The sequence below is a fragment of the Natrix helvetica genome (assembly GCF_964273705.1).
Source record: "Natrix helvetica genome assembly, chromosome: 3".
In the NCBI taxonomy this organism is placed as follows: domain Eukaryota; kingdom Metazoa; phylum Chordata; class Lepidosauria; order Squamata; family Natricidae; genus Natrix; species Natrix helvetica.
Window position 1 is genome coordinate 92,850,719 of NC_138549.1, and position 13,169 is coordinate 92,863,887.

Genomic DNA, 13,169 nt, shown 5'->3' on the forward strand with positions numbered 1-13,169 from the left:
TTTCCTCTGGGAGACACGGAGACAAAGACCGGAAGCCTGAATTTTAAAGGTGGAGTCAGGTTTCACAGTTCATAAAGACAACAGAAGTGTGCCATCTTGCCCTGCCAGTTTTGGGCACAGAGGCATAACAAAGTTTTTAAAAAAGTTCCAGAAGTCCTCAAATCACAGTAATATATAAAATTAAATTGAAAAGAAAATCATCTCAACCTGGGTGAGGCTTCATTCGTTGGCTCTCCCCCCTCCTCCTCCCCCGGGGGCTGAGAGCAAAATTGTTCCTCGCCGCTTGTCCAAGGGGGGGGAAACCCCCCTCCCTCCAGCCGCGCCTCCAACTTGCTCCGAAAGTTGTTTTAAAGAAAACTGAATAATCCTTCGTGCAGAATAGGGAGTGAAGAGAGAAGCAACCTCACCGCACCGCAGCTGCGTCCTTCTATTGTTGCATTCTCCGGTCGGCTTTAGCGAGGCGCGAGGCGCAGAAACGCGAAGCGCCCTCCGATCTTGCTCCCCGGTGCCTTGGGCGCGCGAGAGACCTCCTGCCGGCCGCCGCCGCTGCAGGAGACCCCCGCGATGCCGCCCCTCCGGCAGGACCCCTCTGCGGGGTGTCCTGTGCCCCCCAAGGAGTGGGGAAGCCCACCGGGGAGCCGGAGCTGGCAAAGAGCTGCCTGTCGCCGCCGCCGCCGGAACCGGAACTCCTAAAATAAGAATATTGAGCTTGGCTGTTTTCCTTTCAGAGAAATTTCAAGCACTTCAAGATCTGTATACCACAGGGAATTTCAGAGAGCATAGCTTTCATTTTCTGAAATCCCTTCTTCTCCTGGACCCTTAAAGGCCTAAGATCCCTTTTCTGTTTTGCATCAGGTCATCTTACCCACAGCTTGAGAATTTAAAGATATCTAAAATAGGTTTAATGCTGCTGGATTATGATTAGGCGTCTCCAAAGTAGTGTTCCGTCAGATAATTTGAATTTCAATTCTCAGAATTTACTTCTAGTCTAGGACTTGGTTCAATATCCAACACTGTTATTCTGCTCTGCTCTGCTCTGCTCTGCTCTGCTCTGCTCTGCTCTATTCTACTCTACTCTACTCTACTCTACTCTACTCTACTCTACTCTACTCTACTCTACTCTACTCTACTCTATTCTATTCTATTCTATTCTATTCTATTCTATTCTATTCTATTTCTTTGAGGTTCCAAGCTGTGGATGCCAAAGATTGTAACTGTCTTTTACTTACCAAAGTATTGTAAAGTAAGGAATGTTATAAAAGCTAAGCTCAGTAATACTTTATGTAATATATGTAAAGATTTGACTCTAATAGGCAAACCTTATTGCAGTCAACAGAATCGATCGAAGCTCTTATATTTTGCCTCTTAAAATTCCTTGCAGATTCGAAATCAGGTTGAATCGATAAAAATGAAGACTGATCAGAGGCTTATTACATTCTTCCTCTTTTCCTTTGCAGCCTCTGTATTCGATGCCAGAAAGTGCACAATTCATGAAAAAGAACAAGAACGTCAGCAGTGGCAGTAGTCATGAAAGCAGCAGTGACATCTCTGAATGGGAAGAGGAAGCTGAGAAAGAAGATGACAGTGGGAAGAAAGAGAAAAATGTTACATTTGATCTCGAAGATAGGAAATTAATAGAGCGATCCAGTAAGTTACATGAGTGGAATTGATTAATTTTATATTAAAATACTCCCTTTTTTTGTAAAAAAAGGAGATCCACTGGTCATTTAATTTTATAAGACCACTTGATTGAGAATGTTTTCTAAATGTGCAAACATATGTGATATTTCAAAATACTTCAAAAATTAATTAATACATTCTCAGTTGTTATGGGGAGGCAGAAAATTTTTGGTATAATAAGAATTAAAGCACATTGCAATTTTTTTTAAACCCACTTGTTCCCCAATGCCAGTTGATTGTTTTTCTTAGTCCTCGTAATTTAACAGAAAGGACACCATAACTACAATCCATCCCAATTGGCTATATTGACTGGGATTGCTGTGAGTTAAATCAGCATTCTTAGTCGTAACTGAACAAATGGATAAACATTTAAACTGAACAGCGGAGACAGAGAATTAATTGATGCAGAACATTTCTGTCCCCAGCAATCTAAAACTCATAGGGTTATCAGTGCATGTAACATAGATGTTTGTGCGGGTAAGGTTATTGTGAAGGCTCCAAGAGTTGCCCTAATTAATTTACAAGCCCCGAGATGAAATTTAAAAAAACACCCATTTGTTTATTAGGACTAACATCTTGGCATGGACTTCTATGTAGCTGAAACTAAATCACACTTAATGGCATCTGATCTTTACCCCTGTGCCCCCTCCCCTCTGGCTGAGGTCATCAATCACATTCTCCAACAGGACGTTATGGCAGGGTTCTGGACATGCACATTCACATCCCAGTACAGAAATATGAGACTTTTACTCTGGCCAAAAGTATGCATGGCATTTCCCTCCCCTTATCAAGGTGATAGTAGTCATGGAAACGCCTTAGGTGTTGACATCTGGCTCCCCTCACTTCCTGAAAGCGACCTGTATAAAACAAAGCAATTTGAGTACAGGTGTATAACTTAGGGATGTGTCCCTCCCCCAGGCTTGCTTGGATTTTCTGCATGGAATTTTGCTATAAGGCGATCAGCCTGGATAGTTCTACTTTTCACCCAAGATACCTCTGATAAGGGGTAGCCCTTCCACTTGATTAAGTATTGGAGTTGTCTCCTGTGCCACCTTGAATCAAGGATATGCTGAATTTCATAATGGGTTTGGCCCCCTATGACCATAGGGCCAGGGGACTCCCGGGATAGTGGTCTCAGAGTGGATCCAATCACGGGTTTTAAGAGGCTGCTATGGAATGCTGGGTGTATCTTTCCCAACAATCGAGGCAGTTTCAATTGCACTGTGACTGGGTTGATGATCTTTACTCTCTAGGGAATGGTCCCATAAACTTTGGCCCCAGTTTCTTGCTGGGCAGTTTTAATCTCAAATATTTTGTGGAGAGATAAACCTTCTCTCCCACCCGGAATGGCCTTTGCAGAGCCCAGTGTTTGTCTGCCTGTTTCTTATAGGTTTGTGCCGCTTTAGCCACTGCCTTTTTGACATTTTCCCAGGTCGCTTTCAGCATCGACATCCAGTCAGCCAAGCTGACTGAGGAGGGGGGATCCCTTGGATACTCAGGCATTGGGACAAAGTCCATACCGCTCACTATTTTGAATGGTGTGAGTCCTGTGCTACTGTGGACAGCATTATTGTACGCGACCTCAGCAAAAGATAAAAGGTCTGCCCAATTGGACTGCTGATAGGTCACGTAACACCTCAGGTACTGCTCTACCATGGCGTTCAATCTATCTGCTGCCCCATTGGTGCTCAGATGAAAAGCTGAACTAAGACCCTGAGATGATCCAATGGACCGCAGGAACTCCCTCCAGAACTTAGCCATGAACTGGACCCCTCTGTCTGAGATAATTCTTCGAGGTACTCCATGCAGTTGGTAGATATGCTTCACGAACAGTTTAGCCAGCTTGTGAGCTGAGGGTAGTCCGCTACAGAGTATGAAGTGTGCCTGTTTGGAGAACAGATCTATTACAGTCCAAATCACTGTGTTTCCCCCACTTTTTGGCAACTCTACTATAAAGTCTATTGCAATCTCCTCCCACGGCCTTGTTGGCTCTGTTACTGTTTGCAGTAGTCCAGGGGGTTTTCCTGGTCGTGTCTTCATTGTGGCGCAAATGGTACAATTTTTCATGTAACTATCTACATCTTTCTTCATGCCAGCCACCAGAATTGCCTCCGGGCTAAGTGTAAAGTCTTTAGGAACCCAAAGTGGCCTGCTGATTTGGCATCATGACTCCTCTGGAGGACTAGGGTACGTAGGGATTCTGGTATGTAGAGTTTTGTCCCCTTCCATGCAAGGTCATCTCTCTTTGTCAAGATGTGTTAGTTGGTTTGGAACCAGGGGTCTACTAGCAGTTCAGTTTTGAGCCTCGTGGTTGGTCGCTTGCAAGTTGGTCTTGCCAGTCACAGCGTTGCCATCTGGTGGTCACTTGGGCAGCAGTTTGGGTAGAGGGAATAATGGTGTCCACCATGTGCTCCCGTTCGCATTTGTACTGAGGCATGCGGGAGAGGGCGTCAGCTAGAAAGTTCCTCCTGCCTGGAATGTGCTTTAAGACAAAATCAAAACAGTTGAAGTATTGAGCCCATTGGACTTGTTTGGGTGATAGTTTCTGTGGGGTCCTAAGCGCCTCCAGATTTTTGTGGTTGGTCCAGACTTCGAACGGTTTCTGGCTCCCTTCACCTCCCAACAGGTGTCTCCACCTGTAGTACCCATCTCACTGCGAAAGCCTCCTTTTCCCATGCGGCCCATCGTCTCTCTGTGTCTGTGAGCTTGTGGGAGGTGTAGGCACAGGGTTGTAAGCTTCCTTGGTTGTTTCTTTGGAGTAGCACCGCTCCCACTGCCACATTGCTGGCATCTGCCTGGATCACGAAAGGTTGCTCGGGGTCAGGATGCTTCAGCACTGGCTCCTTTGCAAACATTTCTTATAGTGTCTCCAACGCTTCTTGGCAGGTTAGGTCCCATGGTAGGGGTTGTACCGGACGAAGTTTCGTTCCTGGGCTCCCTGTCTTCGGAGGTCTGTCAGGGGTTTGGCAATCTTCACAAAGGAGGGAATGAATTGCCTGTAGAAGTTCGCGAACCCTAGGAAGATTTGTAGCTGTCTGTGGGTGCAAGGGGGATGCCATCTTAGGACGGCTTGCACTTTCACTGGGTCCATCTCTATTCCCTCATTTGATACTCGGTAACCCAGGTAGTCTAACCGTGCACGGTGGAATTCGCATTTTGATACCTTGACATACAGGTTGGCTGCCAGAAGTTTCTCCTGTACTTGGCAAACCAGGGGTACGTAGTCGTCCATGTACTCCATGTAGATAAGGATGTCATCTAGGTAGACAAGGACTCCCTTGTAGAGGTGCTCGTGCAACACCTCGTTTATTAACTGCATGAATACCGCTGGGGCCCCCTGCAGTCCAAAAGGCATCGCTTTGAATTGAAAACTCCCTAGGGGGCAGTTGAATGCTCTTTTCCACTCATTTCCCTCTCTGATTCGTACTCAGTAGTATGCTTCACTGAGGTCTAGTTTGGTGAAGACTTTTCCCTTGGCCAGATGAGATAGCATATCCTTCATGAGGGGGAGGGGGTATAGGTTGTGTACGCACACCCCATTTATCCCCCGAAAGTCCACACACAGCCTCATGGTGCCATTTTTTTTTCTTTAAAGAGGACTGGTGCTGTGACCTGTGGCTTGGCTGGCTCAATAAACCTCCTTGCTAGGTTTTTGTCTATGTATTTGCGCATCTCTTGCGTTTCCCGGGGCGTCATGGCATACAGTTTGGGCTTGGGTAGTTTTGCCCTGGGGATGATTTCGATGGCACAGTCTGTCTCCTGGTGGGGAGGCAGAACATCGCACTCGGCCTCGCTGAATACTTCTGCGAGGTCCTGATATTCTATCGGAATCAGTTCGGCCTCTGGGGTTTTGTTGGATGTGGTTGCCAGTTGTTCTCGTGGGCTTTCTTGGGGGATTTCCAGCGTGGGTGGTGTTTCTGCTTGCTGGTGTGGGAGGGGTTGGGGACCCCTTGATATCCTAAGTCTTCGGGTACCCCCTTGCCATCAGATGGTTGGTCCCCACTTGTCTAGTCAGGAAAGTCCCAGTATGACTGCGTCTGTCATTTTGGGGGCTATTATGAATCAAATTACTTCCCAGTGATCCGCTAGTTCTAGCCTCACTGGTTCAGTTAGGTGGGTGGCATAGGCTCCTCCTATTAGGGACCCATTGACGGGTGGGCCAGTCTTTTTGCTCTGATCCTCAGTTTCAGGACTTGTGCAGCCTGAGTCTATTAGGGCTTGAAAATCCACCTGGTTAGCTGTTTTGGGGTCTGTGATGCATATTGGAAAAAGGAAAGGGTGAATTGATTCACTCACCATTGGGTCATTTTCTCCCTCGTCCTCGCTGTCATATGATTCGGGTGACTGGTTGTCGCTGCTTGAGGTTCCATCACTTTCGCCTGAGGGAAAAGGAGCCTTTGCAGCCTTGAGGGCTTTACTGGACGTGTTGGTAGTCCGTTTGGACCCTCATTCTGGTCGTGCCCTGGGCAGTGGGTCTGGCCTTGGTTTTGGGGCTAGGGTGGGGCATGCAGCTGCCATGTGGCCCATCCCCCCACATATGTAGCATTTAAGAGGACCCCCCACATATGTAGCATTTAAGAGGGAGAGCTGGTCTCAGAGCCTGCTGTGGTGCTGTGGTTCCCTGCCGCCTGGGTGGTTTCAGGTCGGGTTGACCTCTCTCTTGTATGTCTGGTTGCTTTTTCATGTCGTTGGTGTGCAACCCGCTATCGACTTTTGTTGCTACTCGGAACCACTCAGAGAGTTGATTTGGGATGTTGCAGTATTCAGTTACCTGGGCAATTTGCTTGTCCAGGCTTGTTCTGAAAAGTTGCACCAGCAGCTGCTCTGTTAAAGAGGGTAACCCCTTTTTTTGACCCTCCTAAATTCACGGATGTGCTCTTTAATGGGGCAGCCCCTTTGCTTTAGGTTGCTGAGTTCCTCTTCTGCATATGGGTCCTCCTCTTCCACCTCCTCAAACCTGGCCTCTAGCAGTTGCAGGAAGTCATCTATGTCGTGCAGTTGGGGGGCTCTCCTCTTGTGGAGGGCTGCTAGCCATTCCCTTGCTTCTCCCTCTAGACCCTCTGCGATGGCATTCACCATGGCTCTGGGGGATGGGTAGAGGTGCCCATAGCGTTCTAAGTGGATATCAGCTGAATCAAGGAGTAGGGCTAGCTGGTCTGAGTCTCCATCGAACTTTCTCCTGAATTGGGGTGGGTCATCCAGCCCTAATCTCCCACCCTCCTGTCGGCCTTGGTATGCTTGCGCCTGATATGGCTGGTTATCTCTTTCACCCCTAGTTCGGACAGAGGAAGGGGGTGGCCTGCTCTTGGCAGCCTGCCTGCTATGTGGGAGAGGCACTGGTTGCCATTCTGGGCTCCTTCTCCTTCCATTGGGATGGGGAGGGGGGCTGCGCTCCAGTCTGCATCTCTTTCCTTCAACAAGATCAGATGTCCCTCCCCTCACTTCCTCCTTCCGTTGCTCTTTTGCACTCCCTCGGGATTCCATCTGGGGCTTTAGACTAGGGCAAGGGAATTTCCACCAGTATTTATCTTCTGTTGCTTCTGCTTCTGAGTTTTGCTGCATACCTCCAGCTGCAATCAATCTCCTGTTGCCTGATTTTCCCTCCAAGCAACTCAAACATCGGAGGAGGGGGTGCTTGGAGGGGCCGGGCTTCAGGAAACCTGAAAAAAAATATTTTAAACGTGAGTTTCAGCTATCTGTGAAGGTTCCAAGAGTTGCCCTAATTAATTTACGAGCCCCGAGACGAAATTCAAAAAACCCCATTCGTTTATTAGGACTAACATCTTGGCATGGACTTCTATGTAGCTGAAACTAAATCACACTTAATGGCATCTGACCTTTACCCCTGTGCCCCCTCCCCTCTGGCTGAGGTCATCTATCACATTCTCCAACAGGACGTTATGGCAGGGTTCTGGACATGCGCATTCACATCCCAGTACCGAAATATGAGACTTTTACTCTGGCCAAAAGTATGCATGGCATTTCCCTCCCCTTATCAAGGTGATAGTAGTCATGGAAATGCCTTAGGCGTTGACAGTTATCACTCCTGCTGTCAAGCAAAACCAAGCATTTAATAGTGAGTGCCATACCATGTGCATGAATCATACAAGTGGCAAGAAAATAGGGGCAGTCACGCATAACACAGGTTATGTAGACAGTAAACCCAGGGTCAATCAAAATGGACTCAAATGTCTATACACCAATGCACAGAGTATGAGGAATAAACAGGGTGAATTAGAAATTCAAGTAAATGAGGGCAGATACGATATTGTTGCCATTACAGAAACTTGGTGGGATGAAACCCACAAATGGAACATACAGCTAGAAGTATTTAAATTATTTAAAAGAAATAGACCAAATAAAAGAGGAGGTAGAGTTGCACTATATATAAGAAATAACTATATCTCTACAGAAATAGAGCACAACAATAATGAGAACTATCTTGAGTGCATTTGGGTCAATATTAAATGTTGGGGGGGAAACGACATTGCCATATGTCTATACTACAGGCCACCCAACCAAGCAGAGGAAGTAAATGAACTTTTTGCTAGTCAGCTAACTAAGGTATGTAGGAAGCACACCACAATAGTAATGGGAGATTTTAACTACCCTGACATCAACTGGGAAACAAACTCTGCACCAAATGGAACATCCAACAGGTTCCTAATGAACGTAGCAGACAACTTTGTTTCCCAAAAAGTAGAAAAGGGAACAAGGGGATCGGCCATATTTGACTTAATTCTCACTAGCAGAGAGGAAATGATAGAAGGTGTTGAAGCCACAGGAACCCTGTGAGCAAGTGACCATGCAATATTAGAATTCAACATTATGCAAACACAAATAGTAGAACAAAGTCAAACTAGAGTCTTGGACTTTAAGAAAGCTAATTTCAATAAACTTAGAGCTTGGGAAGAATTCCATGGATGAGAATCCTCAAGGGGAAAACAACTCAAGAAGTTTGGGAAATTTTGAAAAATAAGATTACAAAAGCTCAGTCTAGCACAATACCAATGAAGAAGAAAAATAACAGCTCCCAAAAGAAACCAGCATGGCTGCATACAGAACTCTCTGACAAATTGAAAGACAAAAAAGTTAAGTATAAAAGGTGGAAAGAGGGGGACATAACTAAGGCAAAATATCAGCAAATAGCCCGAGCCTTAAAGATAAAGTAAGGAAAGCTAAGGCTCACAATGAAGAAAGGTTTGCCATATAGTAAAAAATAGCAAAAAAAGCTTCTTCCAACATGTTAAAAACAAGAAAAAGGTTAAGGAAACAATTGGTCCATTATTGGGAGAAAGTGGCAAGAAGGTGACAAGCAACAGGGAGAAAGCAGAACTATTTAACTCATTTTTTGCATCTGTCTTTACATAAAGGGATAAAGCAGTCCAACCTATCAAAAACAGCACCACAAAAATCAGATTAGGAACACAAATTGAAATAGGGAAGAAAATGTTAAGTGAGCACTTACTTGCCTACCCTAGACGAGTTCAAATCACCAGGACTGGACAGATTACACCCCAGGGTTCTGAAGGAACTGGCAGATGAGATCTCAGAACCACTGAACTATATCTTTCAGAGATCCCAGAGCACTGGGGAACTGCCAGAGGACTGGAAAAGAGCTGATGTGGTTCCCATCTTCAAAAAAGGGAAAAAAAATAGATCCAGGAAACTATAGATCTATCAGCCTGACCTCAATACTAGGAAAGATTCTGGAAAAGATAATCAAGCAACTAACACCTAGAAGTAAACAAAGTAATAGCCAAAAGCCAACATGGGTTTGTCAAAAACAGATCATGGCAGACTAATCTTATTGCATTCTTTGACAAAGTGACAAAATTAGTGGACCAGAGGAATGCCGTCGATATAGTTTACTTGGACTTCAGTAAGGCATTTGATAAGGTAGCCCATAGCCTACTACTAGATAAAGTAGAAGAATGTGGGTTGGACAGCATCACCACCAGATGGATTCGTAACTGGCTGACCAACCGCACTCAACATGTAGTCTTCAACGGAACTGCATCTACATGGAGGGAAGTATGCAGTGGAGTACCCCAAGGCTCTGTTTTAGGCCCAGTACTCTTCAACATCAATGATTTGGATGAGGGAATAAATGGGGAACTCATCAAATTTGCAGATGACACCAAGCTGGCAGGAATAGCCAACACTCCAGAAGATAGGCTTAAGATACAGAAGGATCTTGACAAACTTGAACATTGGGCACTATCTAATAAAATGAAATTCAATGGTGAAAAGAGTAAGGTTCTACATTTAGGCAAGAAAAACGAAATGTACAGGTACAGTATAGGTGGTACCTTGCTCAATAGTAGTAACTGTGAGAGGGATCTTGGAGTCCTAGTGGGCAACCATTTAAATATGAGCCAACAGTGTGCAGCAGCTGCCAAAAAAGCCAACACAGTTCTAGGCTACATAAACAGAGGGATAGAATCAAGATCACGTGAAGTATTAACATCACTTTATAATGCCTTGGTAAGGCCACACTTGGAATACTGCATTCAGTTTTGATCGCCACGATGTAGAAAAGATGTGGAGACTCTAGAAAGAGTGCAGAGAAGAGCAACAAAGATGATTAGGGGACTGGAGGCTAAAACATATGAAGAACGGTTGCAGGAACTGGGTATGTCTAGTTTAATGAAAAGAAGGACTAGGGGAGACATGATAGCAGTGTTCCAATATCTCAGGGGTTGCCACAAAGAAGAGGGAGTCAAACTATTCTCCAAGGCATCTGAGGGTAGAACAAGAAGCAATGGGTGGAAACTAATCAAGAAGAGAAGCAACTTAGAATTGAGGAGAAATTTCCTGACAGTTAGAACAATTAATCAGTGGAACAGCTTGCCTCCAGAAGTTGTGAATGCCCCAACACTGTAAGTCTTTAAGGAGATGTTGGATAGCTATTTGTCTGAAACGGTATAGGGTTTCCTGCCTAGGCAGGGGGTTGGACTAGAAGACCTCCAAGGTCCCTTCCAACTCTGCTATTGTATTATATTGTAAATAAGACAGGCAATTGGACTAACACATTTGGTGGAGTAATAATATTTGATAATGAGCAAAACACAGGAAGAGAGAATCCAAATGAGCTCCCACGGCACTGAAATCTGTATTATACGTGGCATAACAGAAAGCTCCACTGATTATAAATCAAGAGATGTTGAATTATACCATAACATGCACAATTAACTGAGGGAAGATTTTGAAAGAGCTTGTAGGTGGTTTTGTTATTAGGTCTCTTTTGACAGCTATAAAAAGTGTTAACACTGTGTGTGTTTGTGTGTGTGTGTGTGTGTTTATAGCATATTTTAAGCCTATTTAATGTCTTATACAATAGAGTTTTAAATTAAGAATCAATACTAATGAATTTTAGCAGCAATGGTCAGAAGTAGCCTGACAGAGATAGGGAAGCAGTGAAGGGTAGGGCCTATGCTTTCGTGGCCTGATTGCCTATACCTCTGCCATAGAATAATATGTTCTGAAAAAAAAAGATCAAAACCAAAATCCCATCAAAGAAAATAAGGCATTAATTCAAACTCTTCCAGGTGCGTTTGGAGCAGCTGAACGTCATGAATTGTTTTCATACTACATGTCTTCGGTCATGTTAGAATATATTAAGTGTAGAATTTTCTTTGGGTTCCCATAATTCTGGAAACAAATGGTGATGGAGAATAGATTTTAAATACAGCATCCCCGGGAAAGAGACCTACTGCAAGAAGAATATTGCTCAATGTAATCTGGTATAGATTACATTTTTCATAAGAATCATGAGATTGGCGAAAGTTAACATGAGTGACACTCAGTATTATCTGATGTATTTTATGTTTCCATAAGACTTGATGGGACAGGAGAAGCGAACCATTTATACTTCCACACAAAATTCAGAATACGTATATCCTGAATAGATGCATACAAGTTTAGAGGCTGGGTCTTTTTTTTTTTTAAAAAAGTCTATAATTGTGATTTGGGAGAGGAGTTGAGTCTTTTGTATTCATTTCCAGGCAGAATGCACTGGAAGCAGCCTCTGAAAAAAGTCCCATCTTATGTGTCTGCCGCCTCTTCGACTAGTCCTATCCGGCGTTCTGTAAGCTGCCCTCGATCCATTTCAGCTTTGGCTATGCAAATGCAAGCTGAAAAACGCCCTTTCACAGCCAAACCAGTAATGCATCTCTCTCGGTCATCCCTCGCGAGCAGGTCACACTCTTTAAACAGAGGTTCATCTACTATCAAAGTGTCTCACACTGCCAACCAAGGTTCTGTACATTCATCTGGGGTAAGTGAGCAAAGCACGTCTATTTTGTGCAATAACAAATATTTAATGAAATGTTTGGATGGGGGGGGGAGTTGAAGAGCAACGATATTAATATTTTACCATCCATTTTGCTATGCAAAACCATTTTTTTAAAAAAAAAATTACATTGAGAAATTCAACTAGTTGCACTTGTGGAAATAAAGGGGAAATAAAGGTGGCTTAGGCATTGTATTCTACACAACAGCCTTGTTCTAAATCAGGGGTGTCCAAACTTGGGAACTTTAAGACTTGTGGACTTCAACTCCCAGAATTCCCCCGCCAGCACAGCTGGCTGGGGAATTCTGGGAGTTGAAGTCCACAAGTCTTAAAGTTCCCAAGTTTGGACACCCCTGTTCTAAATGAAATTTTTTTTTTTGCTTCAGATTGGAAAATGAAAATAGAGGGAATTTTTTGCAGAAACTCCTAGGGGTGGGAATTGGTGTACCTATTTTATAAGATGAGTAAGGATTACTTAGTTTAGTTTTTCATTTACATGTATATCTATACTTTAAGAAGAATTCTTGCTCTTCATGTTGATAATTCATGCTCCATCCCTGAAAGTTTTAAAGAAGAGATTGGACACAATTTGTCCCGAATGATATAAGGTCTCCTCCTTGAGCAGGGGGTTGGGCTAGAAGTCCCTTCCAACTCTGTTATTCTTTACTCTGATAGCATGGATTCCTAGAAACTCCCACAGAGTTTTAAAAAAAAAATCTGATGTTCACTTTTGGGAAACAGATTTGAGAAATCCATCTAAAAGAAACTTCTCAAGAACTTCTAATTTAGGTCCACTTGTAAAAATGGCATAGAGGCTATTTGTGGAAGATGCATCTGAAAAAGAAAATATATTAGATTCATAGACTCATAAGGTTGGAAGGAAACATGGTGGTTTTATAGTTCAGACCTTGCTGAGGGCATGAATCCTCAGAGTACCCCAGAGAAATGCTTGAAACCCTTCAGTGATGGAGTGTCCATAACTGTAAGAGCCAGGATGTTCTTGCTGGTTAAATGCTCTAACAATTAGGAAAGTCCTCCTTTTATTGAATATATTGGATCTCCCTCTATAAAGCTTCAACCAGCTAAAACAATTGCTTTTTGTCCTATCCTTGGGAGCTACAAAGAATAAATCCATACTATTAGACACCTTTGAGGATAAGACTGGTATCCTATCTTTCCTTAGCCTTTTCTTTAG

At 44.0% G+C, this 13,169-nt stretch overlaps 1 protein-coding gene across 4 annotated transcripts in view; it reads left to right on the forward strand.

Moving 5' to 3' along the window:
• TTLL7 (tubulin tyrosine ligase like 7) overlaps positions 1 to 13,169 on the forward strand; it is an 88,873-nt gene that overhangs the window by 51,162 nt on the left and 24,542 nt on the right. For all 4 annotated transcript variants that reach the window (XM_081946621.1, XM_081946623.1, XM_081946622.1 and 1 more), the window contains 2 exons: positions 1,458 to 1,647; positions 11,688 to 11,959. In XM_081946621.1, the coding sequence (XP_081802747.1) occupies positions 1,458 to 1,647; positions 11,688 to 11,959 (462 nt within the window). The remainder of the gene's footprint in view (positions 1 to 1,457; positions 1,648 to 11,687; positions 11,960 to 13,169) is intronic.